The sequence below is a fragment of the Tenrec ecaudatus genome, chromosome 4 (assembly GCF_050624435.1).
Source record: "Tenrec ecaudatus isolate mTenEca1 chromosome 4, mTenEca1.hap1, whole genome shotgun sequence".
Classification (NCBI taxonomy): Eukaryota; Metazoa; Chordata; class Mammalia; order Afrosoricida; family Tenrecidae; genus Tenrec; species Tenrec ecaudatus.
Window position 1 is genome coordinate 37,254,596 of NC_134533.1, and position 19,384 is coordinate 37,273,979.

The 19,384-nt window shown below is 49.0% G+C and overlaps 1 protein-coding gene across 1 annotated transcript in view; it reads right to left on the bottom strand.

The window, feature by feature from the left end:
* The window catches only part of KIAA1549L (KIAA1549 like), a 107,766-nt gene that overhangs the window by 23,316 nt on the left and 65,066 nt on the right, over nt 1-19,384 (bottom strand). The window contains exons 14-16 of the mRNA XM_075547687.1: nt 18,588-18,766; nt 13,908-14,125; nt 2,977-3,106 (exon numbers count right to left, since the gene is read on the bottom strand). Of these exons, the coding sequence (XP_075403802.1) occupies nt 2,977-3,106; nt 13,908-14,125; nt 18,588-18,766 (527 nt within the window). The remainder of the gene's footprint in view (nt 1-2,976; nt 3,107-13,907; nt 14,126-18,587; nt 18,767-19,384) is intronic.

The following is a 19,384-nucleotide window of genomic DNA, read 5'->3' on the forward strand; positions in this document are numbered from 1 at the left end:
GGGTACACACATCAAGCGAGGGGCTGCGCAGGGAAAGCTGTGCTGCAGGATGGCTGTGGAGCGGGCTCTCGAGCTCGGTGGACGAATGACCTAACTGCTTCCAGCCTCTGTTTCCTCGTCTCTACAGTGGGAATCACCATAGTTCCTACCTGACAGGTGATGGTACAAAGAAGTGGGTTGATCAATGTAAACAGACTAGAACAGGGCCTGGTCTAGAGCGAGCAGTCAGTACCGGTAACTTACTTTACATATGGTCACCGTGAGGAGACTGAGGGCTAATTTCATTTTTATCGTCAACAGTCGAAATTCCTAAAATTATTCCCTGGATGATTAGTTTCTCTCAAGGAGGCTGATATTTTTGAGATTATATGTGTTTCTGGTAGAAATCTGTATTTTTTTTAGAATGAAGTAATCCTCCTTTAAAATAAACTGTAACTGGGATGTTTTTATGTATTTATGAGGTGTCAGCATCTTCCCTTTAAAGTGTCAGTACTGACCTTTCTCCTATCGTTCTAGGCAATTATTACAGATTGAACTGTGTCCCCAGAAGAGACACCTTGCAAAAAATGTGACCTTGACTGAGGACATAGGGTCTTTGCTGATACTATCTGCTAACTATTACTGAAGAAGGGTGGGTCCTGGTTCTGATCTCTTCTCCGTGGTGTCTACAGTAGAGCTGAGGCACACACAGGGGACGATGCCATGAGAAGCCATGTCTCCAAGAAACAACTGCAATAAAAATGTCCAGAATGTCTCCCTCAGAGCTCCTTGAAAGAATAGACATGGCAGATACCAACGGGGACTTCTAGCTTGTGAGACAATCAAGGTCTGCTCGTTAAGGTCCACCACTCTGTGATGTCTTGGTATGGCAGACCTGAGCCATGATGAGGGCAGTCACTGACTGTCACACAGGACATTCCAAAATTGCCGAGTGAGAGCAGCAAGTTGTGGCACTGGGGTTCCAAAAAAAGTGATTTTCTGTTTTACCATTAATTGGAAAACTCCTCAGCTTTTCCTTTACAGCGACAAAAGTGTCTGCCTAGAGCAGTGGTTCCCAACCTTCCTCATGCCGTGGCCCTTTCACACAGTTCCTCATGTGGTGGTGACCCCCCAACCATAACATTATTTTCGTTGCTACCTCATCACTGTCATTTTGCTGCTGTTATGAATCGGGCGACCCTGTGAAAGGGTTGTTTGACCCCCCAAAGGGGTCACGACCCACAGGTTGAGGACCGCTGGCGTAGAGTTTCACATGAAATCTATGAATACCAGTCTGAAAATAAATGAAGAAGTCTCTCCTAGCTCAGGAGTCTTCAGAGAGGGACAATGGTCTCCAAACCGGCCAACCATCCCCGACAGGCACGATGTTCACTGTCTGGCAGCCACAAGCGCCCATTTTTAATTCTAGACTGATTATCAACTTAATAATTAACTTTGGAATAAGAAATATTTTTATGAGAAAATGTAACATTTAATAATTCAACCACGGGGTTGGGGAGGGTTTGATTTGCCAAGGTAGCTGGATTCCTATAAAATTAAACTTATTAAATGATTTTATATGAAAAGGAAAAAGAAAAATAGATAAGCGTTCTGCTACCAACACAATTACCAATTTGAGTGCAAAGTGATTAAATGTTCAAATCAGGTAAGAGAGTTGTTTATAATTGAACTATTTTTAAAAATGCCATTTTGAGCCGTTGTGGTAAAACAGTGATCCAACCTGAGGAGGAAAAGAAATCCTCTGTTTTATTCACATCATGATGTATTTAAGGAACAAGGTTGATTTTCAAATGATCACAACTATCATCGAGATGTATTTGAATTTTAACTTTTTTTAAAGAGGAGACATTTTATTCCTAAGTAGAGGAATGTTTTAGGAGAATGAATAAGAAACGGTTTTCACAAAATCTGAGTATACTGGGGACTATTTGGGATTGGGGGCAGGGTGACGCCTCTCTGACTATCTGTGTGCACCTGTGTTCACAGGAGCTCAGGTGTCAGGACACCACGGGAGGCACCGCCGTCTAACTATTCACCTGGGAGCACCTGGTGGGAGTAGAAGATCGTGGGCAGTTTGGAGACATTCCTGACCACAAGCACACGCTTCCCCATATGAAACCGCCTAACCGTCGAGGCACATCCCACTGCTCCCGTGGCGTATCGGGAGCGATGGGAGAAGGCCCGGAGGCTGGGCTCACATGGGTTCTACCCCACAGCCACGCTTCCTGCTGAGTTTCTAAACACAGACGGGAAGAAAGCGAAGGGCATCGAGATTATTTGTTGTGTTCCGCAGTCGACAATGTCCTGATCATAAAAGAGCAGAAGTTAGAGATGGAGAAGAGACCCCGTCAGCAGTCATTTGTTACTTGAATGCATCTCAAGCAGCCTGACTTTGCAAATTCCCAAATCTGCTGCCAACTACAGTGCCCAGAACCCCGGGACACACAGGACTATCTCCGAGGGCTCCCAAGGCTTCATCTCTGGGAGATCAGATGGCCTCTCCTTTCTCCCCCAAACAGTTAGCACAGGGTCGGTTCTCAGCCTGGGGGTCACAAGCCCTTTGGGGGGTCAAATGACCCTTTCACAGGGGCCACCGGATTCATCACAGTAGAAAAATGACAGTGGTGAAGTAGCAACGAGAACAATGTTATGGTTGGGGTCACCACCACATGAGGGACTGTATGAAACGGTTGCGGCGTGAGGGAGGTGGAGAAGCACTGAGTTCTTGGATTGGCTTTAAACCACTGACTGGCCTTGTTGGTGAGCAGTTGAGGGTTCAACCACTGGGCCCCCACGTCTGCTGACTGCCAAATAGGTAATAAAATGGGCAGTATGTCCATGCATTTACAAATTCCACAGAGAGATAAGAAACCGGACCAAACCCCCCCCCCCACACACAAAACCCCCTCCCCTGATAGAGTGATGTAAGAGAAAAGCAAAGGCTTTCCTTTCACCACAGTCCCCCACAAGACTCACGTCATAGCCGCTGTTGCGGATCCCACGCCGGGGTCGCTCCCGTGTCACCAGCAGGTCCATCTCGGTTTCCCCTGGGCTCGGGCTGTTCAGAGACTGCCGGCTTCGGTAGACTGAGCTCTTCGTCTGTTGCCTGAAGGAAATGCAGCCAGTTATGATGCGGCAAATGCCCTGACAGATGGGATTCTCCACTGGTCCCAGCAACCGGGAACCAAGGAAGGGCTTCGATTTGCCTCCCAAATCTCAGTCTGGGTGGTCTCTGTTCCCAGCCATAAGGGGCTGGAGAAAGAGGAGAACACCGATTTCACTCCCCTCCTGACCCCCACACCCCCCATCCTTCTAGATTCCGTAAACATTTGGCTGAACTGTAAATGGTGTGTTTTCTCCTGGAAACTAGGCAACCACAGGTGATTGCAACACTGCAAAGGGATCTCAGATTCTGCTGGTGAACAGAGGAGGCATCTCCCTTCACCTAGGAGCGCAGCACTGGAAGAACAAGCTGACCTTGGTGGGCTCTCCAGCCTCCGGCCCCTTTGAATTCATCACCTTCACTGGCAGGGCTCTTGGATGTGTTAATAAACCCTGCGGCTAATGGCAGCTTAATATGGCCACTATTGATAGACTTTCTCCTTACAGAGGTGTCCCTTCTGAGCTAAGGACCCAGAAACCACGTGAGGCTCCTGCCTTCCTCCCTCTAATATTTACTGAGTGCCCACTTCAAGGCCGCACTGTGGAAGACTGAGAATCACCATCGAACAAGACAGCAATGGTCCTGCCCTACTTGAGCTTACATTCTACTGGCGGAAGGCCATTAACACAGTAATTTTGGAGAGATAGAGTGTTACTAAGAACATTTAAAGACAACTAAAACCCAAACCAGCTGCCTTAGAGTTAATTTTGACTCATAACAACCGTATGGAATGGAGCAGAAGTGCCCGCAAAGGATTTCCCAGGCTGTAAACTTTACTGAACCAGGCTGTCACATCTATCTTCTTCGGGGCAGCTGGGGGTTTAAACAAGGGACCTTTTGATCAGCAGTACATAAGCTCTACGACACAGGACAAACGACCCACCCACATCATCGAGTGGATTCTGACTCATCGTGACTCCATGTAGGGTTTCTAAGACTGTAAATCTTTAGAAGAGTATCTTCAGAGGAGCAGACAGCCTCAACTTTCTCCTGAGGAGAGCTTGGTGGGTTTGAACCGCCAACCTTGCAATTAACAGACCAGTGCTTATTCTACAGTGCCACCAGGGCTTAAGGACACACTCAGTGGTCTAAAAAGAGAGCAAGAACTTGAAAAGATGTGTCTCCAAAGAAGATAACAAATAACCAATAACAGCATGGAAAAATGCTCAACATCATCAGTGACTCAAACCCAGAAAACCAAACTCACTACCACGAAGTCGATGCTGACTCACAGTGACTCTAAAGGACAGGGGAGACAGGGTTTCCTAGACTGGAATCCCTGATAGCAGTCAAAAGCCTCATTTTTCTCCAACAGTGCAGATGGTGGTTTAGAACTTCCGACTTCATGGTTAGCAGCCAACGCTTAACCACTACACCATCAGGGGTAGGGCAATGCTACAATGAGACTCCACTTTACATTCTCTGGGATGGCTATTATTCAAACAGAAAAAAATGGAAAACAACAAGTGTTGGTAATGATATAGAGAGACTGGAGCCTTTGTCCATGGCTGGAGAAAACGTAGAATGGTGTAGCATGATGGAAAACCCACTGGTGAGGCCTCCCAAAGTCAAACATTACATCACCATATATATATGTCCCAGATGAATGGATAGGGAAAATATGCTATGGAATAAACTGAAATATTATTTAGCCATGAAGAGAAGTGAAGTTCTGATACATACATCCTTGACACAGATGAACCTTGAAGCCGTTATGCTGAGTGACATACGTCAGACACAAAAGGTCAGATTTGTATGGCCTTGTTCCTATGGAATGTCTGGAACAGACACATGCATAGTGACAGAAAGCAGGCGATTGGGTCTCCTGAGCTGTGGAGGACAGAGAGTTAACGCTTACTGGGAACTGAGCTGCTCTGGGACGATGGCAACATCTTGGAAACAATTAGTGGTTACAATGGCATAGCACGCTGCGTGTGGCTCATTCTACTGGTTCATATATTCGAAAAATAGTTTACATGATAGATGTTGTGTACATTTTACTATAATTTAAAACAGGACAAACAAACACCCAGCCCCCATAAAAGCTAAGGCAGTTTGACAGAGGCTAACTAGGATGACTAAGATCTTCACAACTGGACCAACAGGTAACATCATGACAAAGGGAGGAAAGATTGAAGTTGTCAAGGATTTGGTCTTGCTTGGATATACAATGAATGTTCATGGAGCAGCAGTCAAGAGATCAAAGGATACATTGTGTTAGGTAAACCTGCTGCACAAGATCTCTTTCAAGTATGGAAAAGCAAGGCTATTACTCTGAGGACAAAGGTGCACCTGAGCTAAGCCTTGGTACTTTCAATGCATGTGAAAGAAGAATAAAGAAGACAGAAGAAGAATGGATGCATTTGAGCTGTGCTGCTGGAGAAGGCTATTGAAAGTACCATTGCTGGGAGGGGAAAAAAAGGAAAATGAGCTGATTCCAGGAACCCAAGTGGAAGGAGAATTTTGAGAATGATGAGGGCAATGAATGTATAAGGGTGCTTTACTCAACTGATGTATGTATGGATTGTGGTAAGAGTTGTATGAGCCCCAATAAAAAGATTTATTAAATTTAAAAAAAAAGAGAAAGAAAGTACTATTGCTAAAAGGCCAATCTGATCTGACTCAGAAGTACAGCCAGAGTGCTTCTTAGAGGCAAGGATGCTGAGACTTCCTCTTACATACTTTGGACACGCTGTCAGGAGAGACTAGTCCCGGTGAAGAAAAGTGTGTGGGGGGGGGCAGTGAAAACAAGGAGGGCTCTCTACAAGATGGGCTGGCACTGCAGTTACAACAACGGACTCAAGTAGAACGGTGTGAGGATGGTGCAGGACTGATACTTTGTTCTTCTGTGCAGAGGGTCGCTATGAGTCGGGGCTGACTAGATGACACCCAGCAACAACTAGGATGAGGAATGGCTTTAGATCGTGCGGTCAGAGAAGGTCTCTTGGGGAAGGTGATGTTTACATCCAGAATGCAATGAAGCTGGCCATGTCTGATGCAGACACAGCGCATTTCGGCTCCAGGGAGCGGTCCGTCCAGAGGCTCCACTCGGCTACGCTAGAAAAGTCATGTATTTGCACGGTTGTCTTCTTTTCACTTGTCATTAAAGCCAGTGACTCTGGAGTCCATGCCAACTCATGGTGATACCACACGTGTCAGGACAGAACTGTGCTCTTGGCTCAACTCTCGAGGGCTGCTTTGGGGAGAAGTCGATTGCTAGGCTTTCTTTTAAGGCCCTTTTGGGTGGTCTTGAACTTCCCACCTTAGCAGCTGAATGTGGTAACCATATGCTCCGTTAGGAACGCTATTTGTCATGAAACAAAGCAAAACAAAATAAAAACCAAACCCACTGTCCTTGAATTGATTCCAACTCATGGGAACGCTACTGATTTAGGGTTTCTGAGATGGTAAGTCTTTAGAGGATTTGAACTGCCAACCTTGAGGTTACCAACCCAATGTCTAGCCCATAGCACCACCAGGGCTTCTCCACTTATCTTCAGAGGGACCCTCTTAATGAGGGGGAAAGAAACAGGGCTATTGTGAGGGTTGTGACTCTTCTTCCACAAGAAGCACCAGGGATTGGTCTCTGTGCTTTCACCAGTGAGAAGCGAGGCCTAACTGGGACAGGTGATGTTCACATGATTCTGCAGAGTGACAAAGTCGAGAAGAAATCACTGGATCCTTGCCTCTCATCAACAATAAGTCTTCCTCTGTAAAGAAACAACTTGCATTTTCAGAGCAGCTCTCTTCAGAGAACTCGCCAGACACCACCTTTATTTTATGTCTTGGCTCTAAGACGCCACCCGTTCATGAGTCGAAGATATCAAGATATTTCCAGTGACTCCCTAGGAGCTTGGCAAGTGTGTATACCTTTGATGGTCACACCACAGATTAGACACAGCATCAAGAACAGACACTAGCACTCCCGAAGCAAAGGACTACCCTGGTGATTCATCTTAGGAATAAAACAGAAACCGGTAGATCAATTCCTTCCACGCAAAGCGCTTACCTACTTAGAGAATATCTGTGCTCTTTGCTTGCCTGGCATCCCTGACAAAGTTCTTTAGGTACGAGCATCCAGATGAACACCGAGGCCTAACCCTTCTTCCCAGGCTGGCAGGTGACTAACGCCGGGCCCATCACAGACAGCGGCACATGCCCTTGACCACAGGGATTGCGTGGGGGTGAGCACAGGGCCCCAAACGATCCAATGAGACCTGGTCTCCAGGCGTTTGGTAGGGCAGCCAAGAAAGAAATGTCCTCTTGCGTGTGGAGTTTATCTCAGATAGGATATAAGCCTGGGACTGTGCTGACAGCCAGTTTGCCACGGAGAGGCAAGAGCCTCTCCAAATCTACGGGGAAGCAAAGTGTGAAGAGAGGGCAAGGACAATAATGGGAGACATCGTTTGACCCCTAGATCCATCTACACCTTCAGACTTGGCGTCTCCACGATGTGCAACAAGAAACAACCCATCTGGGCTGGAAGCCCCTCAGCAGGAGAATCCTGACGACTGCAGAAGTTGTAAGTGACAGGCTATGTTTCCCTGCATCATGCTCAGGTCAGCAAAGGGGCAGTGAGAAGGCAAAGGCCTTCAATGAGATGGATTCACGCAGTGGCAGCTACAGTGGGTTCAAGTGTAAGAACAGCTGTGAAGACGGAGCAGACCGGGCAGAGCTTTGTTCTGTTGTGCACGGGGTCGCTATGGGTTGGAACCAACTCGATGGCAGGGAAAAGCAACGTGTTCACTTGCACCCAGCGGCTTTCATCAGCAAAGGCGCACCCCTCGGGCGTCTGTAGGAGAGGTGCGTCTGTTCTGATTAAATCATACTTTAAGGCAAACCCCCAAGAAGTCCCATCCTTGACTTGATTACATTCATTTAAAAAATAAGAACCAACTTCACAACAGGGTTGAGGGGGCCAATTAGCCCATTTAGAGAAGCTTTACTGATAAGGGAGGTGGAGAAATCAATACTAGGATTACCAAAGGACTTCGAATCAGTTATTTTGGAAATATTAGCAAGACAACAGTGAGGCTGGTGAAAGCCAAGCTCCTGGAGCTCACAGGGGTCCACTTTCCCTCAGCCCATGCTGTGCCACGGCCACAGGCAGACACAACTCTGGGGGCTCCCCACAGCTGAGAGAAACAGGAAAGGATCATCCCCTAGAGCCTTCTGGCCCTTTGACACCCGAATCCAGACAGCTAGCCTCCCAGAAAGAAGCCGTGGCAGCATGGGGCTACACCCGGGCTGCTAACCACAAGGTCTGCAGGCCGCGCAGGAGGAAGACGAGGCTTTCTCCTTCACCGAGATTTACAGACTCAGACACCCACACAGGGTAGTTCGATCAGGTCACTATGAGCCCAAACAGACTTGATGGCAGAGGGGGCCTCCACGTCATCTGAGATCTTCCACTGGGACTCCTCAGCCTGCCAGGTCCTGGCCGGGCTCCAAGCTCTCAGCGTTGTGGGGCTGGCATTAAATTCGCGTTGTTTAAGCTGCCCAGTTGTTCAGGCCCTTTGTTCAGGCAGCCCCAGGAAGCCAGGAAAGGGCATGGTAGGCGGTGCCTAGTGCTTGGAGAACAGGCGTTCAAACTCACTGGGGAAGGCTGCGAGGCAGTACAGCTCAGGGCTGAGGGCCTCCGCCCAGGGTGTTTCTCCACCGGTTCCCATCTGTCAGAGACGGGGCACACTGGAGCTCCTAGGCCCTTGTGGTCAGTGGATGCCAGGCAAAATCTTCAAAGTCATGATTCCAAGTGTCTCCACTGAGTAAGAAGCTGCTAACCGTTTGGGAGCAGGGACACAGGATGGAGGTGGGGGAGGGTGCTGACAATGTGTGGCTCGGTTCTAGCACATACCTTGTGCCTCTGGGTAAGTGTGTTCAGCACAATAACGACAGTAGCCTTCTGATTAAAACAAAGTTGGGAAAACTATTAAGAATGTTTAGTGATGAGTTGGAATTTGGAACTTTAACTATGATCTGCTTTGATTTGGCTCTAAGGGTCAAAGTCTGCTTCATCGTGCTACCTCTAGGGAACCCTGTGATGCAGTGGGTTACATGTTGGGTGACGAACAAGGTCACCAGTTTGAAACTACCAGTCGCCTCCTGGGAGAAAGGCGAGGCCTTCTACTCCTGTAAAGAGCTACAATCTTTGGAATCCACGGTGGCCCTTCTACCCTGTTCTAGGAGTCATTATGTGTCGGAATCAATTCGATGGCAGCAAGTTATTATTATTTTTTTAATGCTCCCCTACAACACCACCTGGCTTGCTGAAAGTGAGGAGTACTGAGGCACTTGCCGATGAAGATCAAGGATCACAGGCCTCAGTATGGACTTCAACTCAATGTAAAGAAGACCCAAATCCTCCCAAGTGGCCCAAGAGGTAATAGGAAGATAAATGGTGAAAAGATTGAAGTTGTCAAGGATTTCATCTTGTTTGGATGCACAATCAGTGCTCATGGAAGAAGCAGTCAGGTCAAACAACTCATAATATCGGGCAAATCTACGGCACAAGACCTCTTTCAAGTGTTGTACAGCAAGAATGCTGTTTTGAGAACTAAGGTGTGCCTGACCCAAGCCATGGTGTTTCCCATTGTCTAGATGCATGAGAAAGTTGAACGCTGAGTAAGGCAGACTGAAGAACACTCGATGTATTCATGGTGCTGGTGAAGAATACTCAAAGTGCCATGAACTACTAAAAGAACAGAAATATATGTCTTGGAAGAAGTACACCCAGAACGTTCCGTAGAGGCAAGGATGGTGAAACTTTGTCTCACATACTTTGGACATGTTGTCTGGAGAGACCAGTCACCGGAGAAGGACATCGTGCTTGGAAAAGTAGAGGGTCAGTGAAAGGAGGACCCCGGACAAGATGGATTGACACAGGGGCTGCGGCCACGGGCTCAAGCATAAGGACAATTGTGAGGATGGTGCAGGACTGGGTAGTATTTCATTCTGTTGTACATAGGGTTGCTATGGGTTGGAACCAGCTGGATGGCACCTAACAAGGGGCCTTGGTGATGCTGTTAGGTAAGCATTGGCCTGCTAGCTGCCAGGTTGGCAGTTCAAACTCACTAGCTGCCCTAGGAGAAGGTTGAAGGTGTCTGCTCCCAAAAAGCTTTGGAAACCCTATAGAGGGTCGCTGAGAGTTGAAATCAACTCAGGGGCAGTGGGCTTGGGTAGTGCTATTTCTAGACAAGAGAATAATTTGTTCACCTGAGCATAACCTTTAGATATTTGAACTGTGAACGTCAATGAACAAGTAGCTCATCTGTGATAAGCAACTGTTGGCGGTATGGCAAAAGCACGAAGTATATCATGAAAAACACCCGCGAGTTAACTGGTTCTGTCACTCTGTCTTCTTCTGTCCGTCTGTCTTTCCCTCTCTGTCCCCATTTCATGCTGATCCTTCCCACATATCAGTCCGATGGTGACGATCTACGATCTTCCTGCAAGTGGTCAAAACGGTTTCTTTCACATTGTTCTTAGTGTTTCAGAAACATTCCATTCTATTTTTACAGCAGATATTTACTGAGAAATAAGGTGACATTGGTTCCATGGTGAAATTCTGACCTTCTAAATGGAAGGCTTTGGCTCAGTTCATGAGGTGGGGATAAGACTTCTTCAATATAGTACCCCATGGGTGGCCACCACCCATTTGTCACTGTGTTGCTGTAATGCCCAACAGGTGGCAGTGTAGCTTCAAGACTAAGATGGGCTAGGAAGAGAGGCCAGGTGATGTACCATTGAACATCAACTGAGGCAAACCCAAGGGCAATACGAAGGGCCCTACAATCTGGCCTGACCCTCTGCAGTGGGGAGACACCACTACTGAAGACAGCGTGTTCGTCATTCTTTATAGGAAAGTCAAGTTCAATTTAGTCCTCAAAGAACTTCCAAATAAAGTCCCTCTTATTGGTACATCAGCTCTGATTTTCTTCCCCAAGTGCCAGGAGGAAGCCCACAGAAAACAACTCCTCACCGAAGTCTACCAAGGAAGTAAAAACTCCCACAATGCAAAGTAAAAGTGAACGAAGCCGCCCGCTTCCCTCAGAACCCCTCGCGTTTCTTTAACGCGTGGACCCAAGCATTCTGAACCCTGGCACTGTGCAATGGTATCTCAATGGCTTCTCGTGTGGCCGGGCCTAATCAGAAGCAGGGTGAATGGAGCACGGCCTGAGATGGTTCTCCTTTCTTTCTTAACAAAAATAAAGTGATGTGGATTCCATTCCTAAAACATAGCCTCAGCAGCGGTGTCGCGAGATTTGATGTCACCCAGTGTGGTAACTCACGGTGACACACACAAACACGCACATACATACACACACACATACATGCACACACACACACCTTGGGTGAAGGGGCTTGGCCCTTGCTCAACCCCTGTGACTCCTCCCAGTTGCCCTCTTCTTCTATTGGCCAAGACAGAGACCCTTCTGCCTGGCAAGTGATGGGGGCGGCGGTAACAAGTTACCACACTTGGTGACAGGGGACACCAACCCTAGTGATGCCCCTGCCTGAGTGGCCCCTCCTCCAGTAGCACTGGCCTAACTGCCACCACCACTGGTACCACAGACCCTGGGGCCATTCTGGTGCTGTCCCCTCTGGCAGCGTACGGTCTACTTCCCTCCCACCCCCCACTCTCTTCCCCAACGCTGCCCCCGTCTCCCAGCATGATATTGTGCCTGCTATCCAAGCTCGCCACATGGCCATTTTTGGCTTTCATAAACACAGGAACTAGCCTGCTGCCCCCGGACTGTGTAGGATGCGCCTGCCAAGGCTGCGTGCCAGGATGGAGCTGCTCAAAGCAGAGAGGCTGTCGCCAAGGAGGGGGTGTGTTTGAAAGAGGTGGTCTCCAACCATGAGAAAGCGTCTCAGGATGTGCTCCAGGTGGGGGAGCTCCAGGAAGAAAGGTGGGCACATTGGACTCTGTAAACCTACACCCTTCCCCTCACGAGGTCTCCCTCAGCTTAGTCAACAGCGAAGCCTGGAAGGAGGCCAACCGAACCACCTGGCCTAACCCTTCCTCATGAGACTAGCCCCCACTTCAAAAATATTATTGGGATAAGACATATATAACAAAGTATTTACCATTTTAAACTATTTTTAAATGTATAATTCAGTGACGCCAATTACATTCTCTGTGATGAGAGTCATCACTACTATTTCCACCTGGTTTTCATCACCCTCCAGGGAAAGTCAGTGCCCGTCCAGCAATACCGTCATTCCTTCCGCTCCTCAGCCCCGGGAACCACTAAGAAACTGTTGTGTCTGTGCACGAGCCTCTTCTAGTGTTCCACGTACGTAAGAGCATATGTGTCCTTTTGTGTCTCTGCACGTTGCTGAGGCTCAGTGATCCACAACATGCACTCAAACTTAATTTCTCTTTACGGCTAGGAAATACTCCTCTGTATGGGTAGACCACGATTTGTTTATGCATGCAACTGTTAGTAGACAGGTTTATGTCTTAATAAATCGTTCGGTTTATTGGGAATAGTGCTTTCAAACCTTTGGAGTTTTGGAACTGTTGAATCAATTGGTCATTCTAAGGAGCCCTGGTGGGTTACCCGTTAGACTGCTAACCATAAGGTTGGTAGTTCAAACCCACCAGACACTCCAAGGGAGAAAGATGAGGCTTTGTGCTCCAGCAAAGACTGATAGGCTTGGAAATGGAATTGTTTTGAGTCAGAATCAACTCAGTAGCAGAGGTTGGTGGGGGCCTGGTAATTTAGGGGGTCCCAGGGTGATATAAATGGTTAATTGCTTGACTGGCATACAAAAGATGGGCAGTATGAACTCCCCCGGAGGCGCTTCAGAAGACAAGCCTGGCAATCTGCTTCAGAGAGTTCGCAGCCTTGAACAGTTCCACGCTGCGCACTTGGGACGCCAGGAATCAGAAGTGAATCGATTTTCCGCCACTAACTACTACCAGCACAGCCTTCTATGTTTAACTTTTTGACGAACAGGTCTCCCGTTCAAGCTGTCATAGAAGGGCACACTTTCCATTAAACATCCACGGCCCTTGACATGAACAAACCCCGGGACTAATGATGATCCTTCTCTTCCACCGGACCGTACGCTCCACGGAGCACGTATGCTCCACGGGGCTGGCCTGCCCACAGTAACTGTGGAATGAACAAATGAACGAATGCATGGGAAAAGGCCCACGTGGCCATGACAGATTCAGCCCCTTGCGCGGTGCCTGATACACACCTGGTGGCAATGCCGAGGAAATGCCCAAATCTGTGAATAAAAGCAACGACCACGCATGGAGCTCTGAGTAGCTGCGCAGGAACTACTTAACCGAGGCTGCGTGGAAACTTTAAGCATAAGTTTGCTTTTCCTCTGTAAAGAGCCATGGAGACGAAAACAAAAACACCCCACAATGCCCTTCGACCTGGAATTTGAAAATAAGACAACTGACCCATCAAATAAACAAAACACAGGGTAAGTGATCATTACAGCTTCTCTAGGCTTAAACAGCGACTGGGCTTAAAAACAAAACCTAAAAACTCCGTGAAGCTGAACTACAATGATGGCTATTTGCAGGAGTATTTTTTCCCAATGGCTTCAGTGTGTTTCTCCCTGGTCTCGTGATGAGCACCTGCTTCCACAGAGAGGCAGCCTGCCAGGATCACTGCCCTTGAGAATCAACGGATCAAGGACCAGGCTGCCCTCGCCCAAGTCTTCCGCCCGCCTCCCACCAGCCACACACCACACCACACAGCGAGTCTCTTGGATACCCCACCTGTTTTTAGCCTCAGTGAACGGGGCGCAGAGTTCCGCATCTGGATCTACAACGTGGTCGGTTTCCTTCGGGGCTTTTTCATACATCGTTTTCCTTTCGGTCAGACCCTTGTTGGTCTCCACGGGCGGGAAGTCATAATACCCCTTCCGCTTAGCTTTGAGCCGCAGCTTGTTCCGATAGTGCTCGATGTCCGACTTCTGCTTCAGGGCTTTGTTCACCTGCAGAGAGAGACTGTCTCAAGTGCATAGCCCAGACCATGAACATCTTATTATTTGGGATCATTACGTGTGCACACCTCGCTCGGCAGGGCTGCCAGGTGTGAGGCTTTCCTCAGAGGGTTGCAGCCCGGGAAAAGCCATCTTAGCCTCTGGTCCTCTGAGTCCATCCAAGCCAACCCAGGAGACTGGTGCTCCCCAAGATACCGGGGATCTTCTATCTGGGCCCCTTTCTCCTCAGTCTGCCTGACCCTGCAAGGGCTAGACATGGCTCCAAGCCCTTAGCTTAGTGGCTGCCGTTGGCCTTAACCTTGCCTACGTCCTTTGGGTCCCTGCTTCTGTCCCTGTTTGGAAACCTCTGGTTTGCCATCTCAGCAAGCTCCTGATGCCCCTACTCTAAAGAACCCCAGGACCCTCCCTGGCCATTTAGCTGGTGCCTGGCTCGATAAAACAGCCTGCTCCCAAAAGGGTTGGGTAAGATGAATGGGGCCAGAGGGATAGCAGGCACTTGACCTGGAGGCCTCCCCTGACTATCCGCCTGCACTTGAGAGCTTCTTTGGTCCATTCAAGCCTCTATTGGGAGACAGGCCAGTTTAAACTCTTGCATGACCATCAACACCCTTCAGGTCCTGCTCAACAGGGCAAAGCTGGGTCTGGCCTTTCAGAGGAATATGGAAACGTACGCTACATGTCAAAGCTATACGTAGATTATTATGCCATTCCAATAGCAGATGATGAGAAAATTGCTCCCACAAATGGAACTGTGTGGCGAAATTTACCTGGTACCTACAGATGGCAGGGAGAACCGCTAGTGCTCTGTGCCTTCAGGCCCAACTTTGTTTGAACAAAATCATATACAGAGTAGAGAGCCTACACAGGGTGGACATCACTGAACAGTGTCAGGGTAAGGGGAAATCATCAAAAGTCTGGGAAGCATGGAAATTACTTCTACCTAACAGGTGAAGAAATGGAGCCCCCCAAAGGTTAGGCTAGTAAAAGGCAGGGTGGGCCACCCCCAGTTATCTGATGAAGACTACTAGGATATAGCAGTGTGCCAGGCACCATGTGCTTAATGTGTACAAACTCTCCTTAATCTTCACAACAACTCCAGCCACTAGTCACCAAAGTAAGACACAGAGCATTGTCTCCATGGACTGTCATGTCAACTGATGTCCAAGCATGAGGTAGTTAGTTTATTGTGCCAATCTGGCTGATAAACACATGTGGGGTTAATTGAAGGGCAGAGGGATAAATGGCTCGGTGAGCCTCGCCTTTCTAGTTCTCAGGTCTCTTGCTTTCTGATGGTCGGACCAGGGTGCAGCTGCCTTAGCCAGTTCCCTGCTTCAACTGCAAGGCTCACTTCCTGCAAGACATCTCTGAGGAGAAACCACATGGACCTACCCTGATGCAGCCCTGGGTGCTGGAGCAGCCAGGTGGAGACCCCTGTCAACGATGAGATGCTTACACATTCACTGATTCAGCTTTCCTCCTGAAGCTGGTCTCGAGTGTGTTTTGTGAGATGGAGGAGGACTTTGTGGATTGGTGTCGGACAGTATGGCAGTGAATTTGAGCAGACTGGAGAGGTGGCAAAAACACACATGCCCAGGCTTTATTGTGGACCTGCTGAATCACAATCTTCAGGCCTGGAGCCTGGGCATCTGTATTTCTAGAAAGTCCCAGAGCTGATTCTGACCCGCCACCTGGGTGAGGCGCCTGGTGGCATGCATGCATGACTCCACTCCCATAAAGCACCACACACTCACTATAATTTCTTGGCCCGCATCTGGTTCTCAAAAGTCCCCCAGCGTGGGTATACTCTTACCCTTCTGGTGGATGGGTGCCCTGCGCCTCCCTTTCTCTTCACGAAGCCAGACCGAGAAAGAAGGAAATTGGAATAATGCTTACAGGTGACAAGAAGGAACAGGGACAGTCTGAGACAACAGTCTTCAGTGCAGCCTGCTGCCTGTCCAGTTCCTTTGTGTGCCCTGCCCTGCCCTGTCCCACTCGCTGGGGCCCCTCCAGGGCTCTGCGCAGAGCTTCCCCATGGTGCCTCTCTCACGTCCCAAACCCTTCACGCTCTACGGGCTCACCCTGCTTGCTTTTCTTATCCTGGCAATCCACCTATCCTTTTGTTTTAACAGAAAAAACTCTGTCTTCTAGGCTATGGGGCCTCACTACTAGAAGGACTTTCATGTCCAATATATAAAGGTTAAGCCAACTGTATGTTCCTATTCCCAGCTCTGGGGGTCTTACACAGCTTCTTTTCTCCCATCACTGGCCTCAGAAGGGACCCCTCATCACCCCCTGTATGTCCCAGGCCCATAGTCCTGTCTCTGTTGCCTCCCACAGCTCAGTGTTGACTAACACTGGGCCCCGTGTGTCTGGTTCCCTAGAGCAGCGGACCTGACTCCTTCTCTCCCCCTTGTCTCTCCATCAAACAAGTCGTTTATGGAAGGCCCATGTGGACCATGGACGGGGCAGGGGCTGCTCAGGTTGCTGGGAGCCGGGGGCCGGCAGTGTGGCCTTATCTTCTTGCTGACCCCACATATCTGACTGCTGAGAAATCTCTTGGGCACGAGTTCTGAACCCAGATCCCGGGAGCGGCTAAAGGTGTATGGAAATTGTTGTGTATTGGCTTATGGGCTCAGGAGCAGCGATCTTCGTGAATCTGTAGGACACAGTTTGAAAACCAACGTGGCATTGTTCTTAAAGGTTCATGACCACTTTCAGCTTTCTGGCCACTCTGCTGGTGGAGGAAGAGCTGACCAGTTTTACCCACTTGGTCTCCCTCCAAATTCCTTACATGCTATCTATCTCTCTATCCGCCTACCTACTATATTTTCATGGATAGAATCATCACTCTGGTATATGCTATACATTTTCCCTAACTTGATTATCACCGTGCTATACAATCAAGTCCAGGAAGCAGGCAGTAGGTCATTTCACGTCTATTCCCAGGGGTGCAGGTTGTTTCTGTGCTTCTCCCTTGGGCCACACCCCAGACTGGATGACATTCTCTTCTCCAGCACCCTCTCAAGTCAAGCCTCTGCCATCCTCATGAGGAGACAGGGCTTTCTGTGTGAGGACGGTAGGGTCAATGGCAAATGTACCCACTTCCGAGTCACCGAAAGAGCAGAGTGGAGACAAACACACCCTCTGGGGAAGACAGAGACCACGTGAGGCTCCACAAGCCGAGGAAGGTCCAGGCCTGATCGACTCGCAACCCTGGAGGAATCGACACAACCTAGACCCGAGTGGGACTTGTGACCTCCAGAACTGTGAGAAAACAAAATTCCCGTTCTTTAATGTCACCTGTTTGCGTGATTACAGCACCAGGTACCTAGGATGGCAGCCCCAGCTTCCTGACTGTGGTAGAGGATATGCGGGCAAGCTCCAGTTCACACCACGCGGGCTGGCTGCAAAGGGAAGGTGTGAAAACCCGTCCCTGTGATCAGCACACTGCTGCAGACCAGTTCTCCGTCAAATGCGGGATATAGTGACTTGGGAGGGGATCTGCAGGGCCCATGAGATGTAAGGTTCAGGAGGGTGTGGCGACTGTTTTGTGAGATTCCCCAAGGTGTTGTCTTGATCTGTTTTCCTCAAAGGACAGAGGGACTTCATGGGTGCTTGTTAGGAAGAAAGTTTTAGAAAACTGCGAACGGCATTGGCGAGAAAAAGGCCAATGGTGCTGAGGCATGTTTTCATCACGGCAGTGAACTTGCTCCTGCATGGAGGCCAACAAGGGCTGTCCCCCAACAATTTCACTGGGAAGCCTCTCCCATCTACCAGGCAGCCCCGATATTCCCCCTCAGACTCCTTTCTGGTCGTGAAACACAACAAACATGGAGAAGAAACGTGATTCGAGGCCCTCCGGGATGCCCACACTATCGAGGAGCTCAGAATTCTTTAGGGAAGGTTTAGAGCAGGGGTTCTCGACCTGTGGGTCTCGACCCCTTTGGGGGGCAAACAACCTTTTCACAGGGCTCGCCCAATACATCCTGCAGATCAGATATTTATATGATGATTCATAACAGTAGCAAAATTACAGCAACAAAAATCATTTCGTGGTTGGGGCTCATAACATGAGGACCTGTATTAAAGGGTGGTGGCACGAGGGAGGTTGAGAGCCACTAAGGTTTAGAGAGACAGAAACACTGCTTCCAGGCCTGCAGCCACCTAGATGGAAAATACATCAAGAAACAGTGACTTCACATGTTGATGTATGTGTTTAAACCAAAGTTTCGTGGATATGTATGTAGCAGAATGCCTTCTGACTTACCCTCATACTCTGAAAACAACACCCAGCAAACATCTTGTAGGTGATCTGTGCCCTGGTCCATTCCCTGGAGGCCCAGAACCCACAAGGATGGATCCAATAGACGCTCTCCACCCAGCGACTCTGAGGTCTGGCTCCAAGGTCATCATCCCTGAGACGCTGCTGGACTCTGGGTGCCCTGGTCCTTACCTCGCCGTTGAGCACTGCTGGCTCCTGACTCCTGTCCGAGGCTGGCTGCACCACAGGGAGAGCAGTGCGCTTTATTGCAATGAGCTGCACGGAGCCAGAAGACGAGTCAAAGGGGTCGGCGGGCCCCTTGCCAGCACTGTCGAAAAGCGCGGCTCCCTCCTCTTCATCACTCGCTGTCACTGAAGCACAACACAGACACGTGGATTTTTAGGATTTCAGGGAGCTGCACGGTTGGGTGAAGAATTTGTGTGGCACTCACAGCTTAGGGCGTCACTCAAAGACGACCTCAGAACAACACGGGACCTGGGTCAATGTCAAGGGATCACACCGCCCATGCATTTCTTATAAATGTGAGACCAGGAGCCCTGAAGGCACAAAAGGCTCTGCTCTTGGCACAGGACAGCAGCTCGGAGCCACTCAGGGACTGTGTGAGGCAAGGGCGAGGTGATCTGCATCTATCAAGGTGACAGCCAAGGAACCCCCTGGGTTTACTGTGATGGGTGTCACAGTGAATTGAAATGGACGTGATAGCGCCCAACAAGAGACTATCTATTGTCTTGGAAGGAATGCTAAGCGTAGAAACCATTCTTTCAAAATGTCAGCAGTGTGCATAACAAAAAGGAAAGAGGAAGGGGAGGAAGGAAGGCAGGGAGCTTGGGAGAAAAAAAAGGTAAGGAAGAGCAGGAAGTTCTCTACGTTTGAGTCCGAGGAAGGAAACGTGCAGCTTGGTCCCATCAACCAATTAATTTCAAACAGGACAATCAGCACAGTATGACAGTCGGATCCCCTCTGCCACC